The sequence below is a fragment of the Pteropus alecto genome, unplaced genomic scaffold (assembly GCF_000325575.1).
Source record: "Pteropus alecto unplaced genomic scaffold, ASM32557v1 scaffold189, whole genome shotgun sequence".
NCBI lineage: Eukaryota > Metazoa > Chordata > Mammalia > Chiroptera > Pteropodidae > Pteropus > Pteropus alecto.
In genome coordinates, this window is record NW_006442117.1 from 3,375,520 (window position 1) to 3,383,876 (window position 8,357).

The 8,357-nt window shown below is 46.2% G+C and overlaps 1 protein-coding gene across 1 annotated transcript in view; it reads left to right on the forward strand.

The window, feature by feature from the left end:
• Window positions 1–6: 6 nt before the first annotated feature.
• LGALS8 (galectin 8) overlaps window positions 7–8,357 on the forward strand; it is a 34,293-nt gene continuing 25,942 nt past the window's right edge. The window contains exons 1-2 of the mRNA XM_025039070.1: window positions 7–405; window positions 1,475–1,618. Coding sequence (XP_024894838.1) covers window positions 1,577–1,618 — 42 coding nt within the window. The 5' untranslated portion in view covers window positions 7–405; window positions 1,475–1,576. The remainder of the gene's footprint in view (window positions 406–1,474; window positions 1,619–8,357) is intronic.

Consider the following 8,357-nt stretch of genomic DNA (forward strand, 5'->3'; position numbering starts at 1 on the left):
GGAGTCCCGCCGCAAAGCCGCCCGCCCGGCCGCCGCCTCTCCTGCTGCCCCCAGCCGAGGCCTGCGATCTGGGGAAGCTGCCCGCCCGGGCCGTTTAAGTGACAGGATCTTACGTTAGCGACAGACCCCGTGGCTCTCCCGGCTGCTCTGAACGCGCCGTGTGAGAGGCCGGTCACTGCACTGCCCGTTAGACGTCGGGCGACGCGGGTTATCCGAATTGCACGGACGGTCGGCGAGGCGGGCGGTGTTGGTGACGGCGCGGCCTGTCCCGTGGACACGGGGAACCGTGGGCTCCGGAGGCCGGGGGCTCAAACCCCCCTGGGGACGGTGTGAACTGAGCTTGGCTCCGGCTTCTCTGCGGCCTTGCCGTGGGCCTGGTTCGTTCCTCCGTCGTCCTGCTAACGTGTAAGTTTATGACCCGGGTCGGGGTCGCATTAGGTGCTAAGCGGAGAGGGATGCGGTTCTTACTAGAGACAAAGTGATGGCTGTGGTCCCCGAGTGCCGCTGTGCGGAGTCCCGACGGCGGGCGGAAGTGAAGCGCGATGAGTTTCGTTTCTCTTGGTTAAGCCGTCAAGCCTTCCCTGGAGCTATTAAATGTATCGATGGGCACTTAAAAAAAAAAGAATATATATATATATTTCTTCCACACCTGATTTGTGGGCAGAGAGTCATACTAAGTGGTTATAAATATATTCATCACATAATTAAAAGTAATTTCATATACATTATTCATGGCAAGGGGAGAGGGAAGTCAAAGGGGTGAAATCAGTCTTTTATAACCTCATGTTAGTTTCAGGTGTGCAACACGGACTCCACACCTATATACCTTACGAAGGGATCGCTGCCCTAGGTCGTCACCATCTCGCCGAACAAAGTTATTACGATATAATGGACTGTATTTCCTATGCTCTACGTTACATCCCCGTGACTTATTTATTTTGTAACTAGAAGTTTGTTTTTAAAACTGTGGCTGATGTCACCACCCCCCTTTTTTTTAGCCACAGGGAATACTCTCATTAATATTTAAAAGATTTTTTTTCTTTGACTTGTTTCATTTGGAAGAGGAAGAGCAGTCTCTTCTATTAATAGCTAAAACCTATAAAGCACTTATTCTGTTATTTTATTAATTCACTTGATCCTCAGAACAAACGTGAATACTGTTAGTCTCAATTTACAGATAAGTTAAATGACTTTCTGATAATTGTACAAGAGTATTTGCTAATATCTTAATGTTTTTAATAATAAGTTCCATGTTAGAAATTTTCTACTGATGTAATTTTTAAATCAATATTTCCTGCACTGATCCCAAATTACTTAGTATTAAGTACACGAGGTAAGAATTGGGGTCAGATCTTGGAATGTAATAGCATCTGTTATTTGGTAAATATCAGTAAAATAGTTTATAATTTAAAATTTAAAATAATTGTGAAGAAAAATGATGCATTTTCTTTCCCTCTGTTTTGATTTTACACAGGGCAAGTGCCACAGTTTCAATCTGGGAAGCCTTTAAATGAAACTTGCTTAAAATCTTAGATCGTACACAGAAGAGAGACCTCGATCAACGTCGAAAAGAAAGATGATGTCCTTAAACAACCTACAGAATGTCACCTATAACCCGGTAACTGACTCCTGTGAGATCACTTTTTACCTGTGGCAGGACTGAGAGCAAATCCATTTGGATAGTGATTTATTGTTGGGGTGGGGGTGTAAGAAGGAAATTCAGTAAACATATGTAAAGCACCCAGTGTGTAATAGGGGTTGTGGTGGGTGCTGCCTAAAAAACAGATCCAGCCCTTGGAGCTCAGTCTAGTGGGAGACCAGGTCACAGTCACAGTACAAAGGAATGAGAAGTGTTGAGAATGGAGAACATGAGGACAATGGAGCGACCGCCAGCTTTGGTGGTGGTAGGTAGGTGCAGATAATCGTAAGACAGAATTTTAAAAGGCAAATGTATTTCTTACTCTACGAGTTTTTAATTTTCTTTTTTGATTAGACCTGTTCATGTGTCAGTTTTTCCCTTTGCCCTTCAAATACCGCTCAGTGCCAGAGCAGGAAACATCAAAAATTAATGAGACGGAGAATGAGAAAAATGAAGGGTCTCGTTCCAGCCTCAGGAGCCCCTGAATGACTGTAATTACTGGAAATTTCGGTGTATGTCCTGGGAAGTAACGAAGTTGTGTCTGTTTTATGGCAATGTACTTTCCGCCTACCTGGAGCTGAATCCTGAGTTTAGGCCTGAGGTAGAGTCGCTGCTTTTTTGGTAAACACCTTTGGAGACTCCTGGGCAACAGGGAGGTGAGCGTCCTCGAAGCAAGGCTGCGGACCAGCCTCATTGGCATAAGTGGGTTCATTGTTTTCGTTACTTATTTGTAGCCGTAACTCCTTTTTCCCTAAGTTTTAACGTTGTTGCGCAAGAATGAGGTATGACCACCATGTCGCGCTAACTCAGTTTCAGAGGAAATAGCCTTCAGTAGCAACAGGTTTAAAAAGGAAGACTTACTGAATTTGAAGTCAGAGACATTTAAAATAATTTTGTGCCTCTTAGAGTTAAAAACATCTCAAGGTTGTAGCCTGACTTTCTGCAGAGATTAAAAAAATCTATCTAGGCTGCCTGCCGAGGGCGACTGTAGTCGCGCGGCTCAAGCCGGGAGGGGGACCGGGCGTTTGTGCCACACTGTCCAGTTGACCCCTTTCATGGGCAAGATGCCTTATTTGAAGTTACTTAGAAAATAATTTTTCTAGGTCAAGATCCCTGCATATCTTGACACCAGCGTAGTGCTGATTCCTGTAACTTCTGGGGTTAGCACCCTAAACTGTAGAGTTGAAACAAAAATCAGTCGATGTCCATTTCTGATTGAAAGGGGCTTGGAGCAGTAATGCTACAAATAACTTAGATATTTTAAGTTAATTAGGATATTGTGCAGGCTAGCCTTAAAAATCTATTTTCTTGCATTATGGTCATTTTGTTAGTGATCAGTTTAAACAATGGGGAATTGTTTATTGAGTTTCTGTTTATTAAGCATTGTGAAGACAGAAATGCCACCTTTTTATTTTTATTAGTGTTTTTAAAGTTTTGTTACATCGGTGATCGACAGATTCTGTCTATATTAGCTCTTCTTGGAAAAGATAAAGTAATTGTATATCTGGCCTGTTTCTTTTTTCATATTTAATATGTTTCACTGACTAGTTCAATTGATGGAATTCCAAGGTTTTCAATAACCGGGCTCACTTTTCTTTTCATTTAAATTCAGTGAATAATTTGGAAGATAGTTATCTTCACTTCATACCAGAAATGCCCTCAGTGAAGTATATGGTTTGGCAACTCAGTATCTACCTAAATATTTATTATTGCTGTTGTTCATAGGGTTCTTAAGATGTGATTAAGTGTTAGCTGGTTAAGTTGTTTAGAACTTGAACAGATTGGTTGTTACTCCTAGTTCATAAACCTCTTGTTAGCATTAATCCCATCTGGTGCCAAAAAGCTCTGTGCCAATTTCATTAGGAGCCTCGTTTCCTTTCTCTTTAGTATTCTAAGTACCTCCCTGTCAGCCTTGCAATTTAATCTGAAAACACAAAACGATAAGATCTTCCTTTCTAACCTCCGAGGCCCCTTCCAGCCTTCTTCCCTTGTTGTCCTTCAGCCATCTTGCTGAGCGTAAGTCGATGTCTGTCGTCTTGGTTTTCTCTCCACAGCTCTGCCCTCTGATTTTATACCTTTAATTAATTGCTTTTTTATTTTTATCTCTTTCGATCACGTCCTTACTGATCCGCTTTAGACTTTCGAGTGTCTGCTATCTGCGTACAGTTCTGGCCTTCCCGCCTCCAGCCCTGAGCTGCCCTGCCAGCCCCTCAGGACTGTGAGTTCAGGCCTGAACTTGCAACTTCCTTCCTGCTTTTGTGATTTTCCACTTCCGTCAGCGTTTCTCTGCCCTTTGCGCCTCCTCCCAGGCGGCCAAGCCCTCGCTCGCCCGAAGATAATCTCTCTTCAGAATTTTAAATTCACTTATGTCAAACTCAGTGGTGTTTCCTTTTTTATTACTGTTTTCTAAAATATAAAGATAATTTATGTAAATCACTTTTAAAGATTCAAACAGTATTTAAGGGTTTCATTAAAACATAAATTTTTCTCCTACCCTGGTGCTCTTCCCCTCCCTAATGGCATTCATTTTCTACCAGTTTTTTTATGTCCTTCCTGAGAATATACGTGAATGTCCAAGAGAGTGTGTGTTACGTCTCACCTTTTACATACCCCGTTTCATTACGTGCATGTGTCATAGTGTAGAATCTGCCCTACACCTGGCTTTTTCCTCTTTGACACATTTTGGAGCTATCAGCACATGTAGAACTTCCTCACTTAGTTTAATGGCTACTAATTAGTCCGTTGTGTGGGGGCATAACTTACTTCGCCATCCCCCGTTAAAGGACTGTCCCCTTTCGTGGTTTTACCCGAGCTGTGGTGCACATCCCTGTTTGTGACTCTTCGTGCACGTGTCCAGTATTTTATAAGATAAATCTTGTACTTTTTACAAAGCGGGGTTACTGGATCAAAGATGCGATATCCATTTATTTCATTATCTCTTCATTTGGAACGTTCCTCATTTTTCTGTGTTAAAGATATTGCCAGTCCTCCCTTACTGAAATTGACTTCCTTGATGTGCCTACGCTGCCCTGGCTGACCCTTCGCTCTTCTCTGTCTTCTGACCCCGGTATCAAGGTCTCCAGCACACCCCGTTTTTATGATTCACCGGCATGTAGTCATGCTCGTGGCTGTGATTTATTACACTGAAAGGATACAGAGCAAAGTCACAGAGGGAAGAGGCACGTAGGGTGACGTCCAGGGGAACCAGGTACAACGTGGCAGGGCTTTGCTAGTGGAGTCACACAGGTGTGCCTAAACCCCAGCACACTTGTGAAATGGTAGCTGCCAGGGAAGCTCGCTCATTTTGAAGACTCATTGCTCAGGCCTTTTACTGGAGGCTGGTCGTGTGGATAGCTTCTGTCTAGCATGCATGAAAGTTCCAGACTCCCAAAAGGAAGCAGGTGTTAGCATAAATCTTGTTGTTTGCACAGACAGTTTATAGGTATCCTTGTCGGTTAGGGTAGGGGGGTGTTCTCCCAAAATCCAAGTTCGTAGACACCAGCCGGGGGCGAACCTCGTAGGGAGGCCTTTCAAAGACAGCGGTCAGGTCTGCTTTGTTTACTCTTCTACACATCCCTAATTTTAAAAACCACTGAGGCTTTGCCCCTAACTTTTCCTCTCTCTGCATTTATCTCCTTTGATATCTTTAATAATCATCTCTGCTCTGACTTTTAAATAGGATTTCCGGCCGTTCACTTAATGCGCAGTCTGGACTCCCGTACCTTTCAGTATGTTTGCTCTTGGATGTCCTCCCACTCTTTGCACTTAAAGCGTTCCGAACGAAACCCATCATCTTCCTTCAGAAATCTGTTTCCTCCCCCGTGTAATCATTTTAGATGGTGGTTCTGTATAGACTATTTACTTTGAAATATTTCTTATATCTGTCTCCTCCCCCCCGCCCCCAGCCCATGTCTGCCGCCCCCAGCCTGGATTATATCCTTATCTCCTTATGCCTGGCACACTGGAAGCGGTCAGTGTGCGTCAGTCCCCCAGATAATCCCCCGCCCACTGGACTGTTGCCCCCAAACCCCGCTCTCATTGTGTCATCCGGACTCTGACCCCGACCCTGTCTTTCACCGCCTTGCTGTCCGCTCACTGCCTCCCAGGTCGGATTTGTCTTTTCCTGCATCATTGCTCTTGTAAACTGACGTTTCTGCCTGAACTGGCCTCCTCCCCCTCTCTGCTTAACTGTGTTTTCCAAGCTCATACCACATCTCTTTCGTAAAATTTCTTTGGCCACTTCATTTAGAATTCTTTATATATTTTTCTGACGCATTTGACACTTCCTGCTCCATTTTTTTTTACGTGTCGTATTAGTCAGGGTTTGTAGTTGCAGGCACCGAAGCCAGTCTCTAATTTAAGCGGAAAAGGAATTTATTAAATGATATCGAGTTCTCAGAATCTCTAGCAGGACTTAAGAACCTGGCTTGCCAACTGCACAGTCTCAGCGCCCAGCAGCATGCTGTGTCCCCACAAAGGGACGTCTCTTGCCACCGCTGCCCGACCCTGGATGTAGCTGCTGTTGCCTTGCCAGAGTGAATACAGCATGATTCCAGCTTCTTACTGCCATTACTTCTAACTCCACGCCGGGCGGCGGCACTGACTGCCAGAGCTCCGTTGGACGCCCTCGCCCTTGCCCTCGCCCTCGCCCTCGCCCTCGCCCTCGCTCTCGCTCTCGCCACAGTCTGGACGAGGCCTGATGGCCTGAGGTAGAGGGTTCCCCAGACAGGGAAGGAGGTTCGATTTTGAACAGCCAGACAAAATACCGTGTTTCCCCTCTCCTCAAGTTCCTGGGTGTCTGATTTCTTCCCAACTGTACTATGTGCTCCTGATGGACAACTCTCCTTCTTTCCAGCCACAGTCTACGCAATAGAGACCCTTGTATGTGGCAGACGTTTAATAGGAAATCATAACAAAGGCAAAGCAATATGAATCAGCTAGGAAGTTCTGGCAAGCAGCACCCAGCCGAACCAGGGCTTAAGCTTATGGTTTTGTCTGCAATGTGATCATATCTATAATTCAGTTTTTTGCAGTAATTAATTGTAAAACAAAGCATCAAAGCTTGGAGTCCCCCCTCCCCCCAAAAAAAAACCCAGTTCCCTTCTCCTCCCTTTGACAGGAGCAAATCCTCGAGAGTTAGATGAGTGGACTGCAGGACATTTGTGTCACTCACATGGTCTGAAAGGCTGAGTGTTACTGATAAAGTTTAGGGCACTTTCCTAGGTAGAAAGCATTCATCCCGACGACTAAAACGGCTCATGGCCAGAATTCTCAGCACGGCCATTTGTTAGACTGCAATGACTCGATAGCAGTTGGGACCAAGTTAGTAGCAGTGATGGGGGTATTGGCTCAGGTACTGGCTTCAGAAAGCTTTCTGACCCTAAAATTAAATACGTAATAAAAGTCTGTGGTTATAAAAACATAAATGCACATTCTAGAAATCTGGAAAACATAACAATATGTGAAGGAAATGAAAATCTCCTTTAAAAAACTATTATAACATTTTTGGCTTCCTTCTTTAGTCTTTTGTGTTTGTAAGGTTTAGTTTTTAGTGACGAGCATTCTGTATATTGTTTTGTAGGCTACTTTCTCACTGGTATATCACATTTTTGTTATTAAATATTCTGCATAAATACAGTTGGAACATATAAAACTTAAAGTTACCAAAACTCCTTTTCTTAAGAGTTACGTGGTGGAGGACGCTCCTCGTTCTGGGAGTCGGCCTCGGCCCGGAGATCGCGTGGAAGTGCAACTCCCCCCAATCTCTGCACGCTCGGCCCAGCCACACTCTGTGCGTCCCTCGTGTTTCTCCTTCTCTGGTGGGTTGGGCTCCGTTCATCCCACCTGCCCTGCCCTCAGCAGTTGCCATGACACCAGACGGTCACTGGCTCTGAAACATCTTGTCTCGCTGCTGAAGGCAGCAGGGTGCGCTGTGTGAGGCCTGCCGCACCCGTTTCCAGAGGCAAGAGCTCATTCGTTCACCACGTAACGACACCACTGTGTCTTCCCTCTGTCCTGGGACTGCAGGGTGATGACCCGGGCTGGACCATGCGGCTCACAGTCTAGGCAGAGCGTGTACAGCGGACAGAGTACCGAGCGCTGTGACGGCCCCTCGGGGGGACCGGCTCCGTCAGCCGCCCGGGCTCCACAGAGGACGTTGGGCTTGAGCCGAGCTTTCTAGCCTAAGAGCCACCAATTTACAGCTACCTGAGATGGCCTCTCTTGTTTTCTTACTCGTCAGTCAGATCTACCTCAGGCAGATTTCACATATGCCGTAACTTGACTGAGCTCGGTGTGAGGCGTGATGATGTCTGGCCTGCTTAGCTGGGCCAGGTGCTCCTAAGTGGAAGAGAGAGATGGTCGAGAGGGAGGAGAAGCAGCCACATAGCACAGGTCCCCAGCCACCAGCGTCACCTCAGGGGAAGGGGATTGACAAGGTCTGAGTGTGTCAGGCCGCAGACAGAAGGGCTGGGTTCCAGGTAGTGAGGGGGCAGGTGGAGACCCGGATGTGTATGGGACCCGGATTATGTATGGGACACCTGTCGGAGCCCAAGCCTGCACACAAGACTAGGCCAGGGTCGGTAGGCGCCATGTCTTGAGAGAGCGCCAGGCCCCCCCCGGAGCTCATCCCTGAGGCCACGAAGGCCCCTGACTGCCAGCAGTGCCCCGGGGGTGGCAGCCTGGAAGCTCAGAGGTTAGGCTCCCGTGTTCCAGGCAG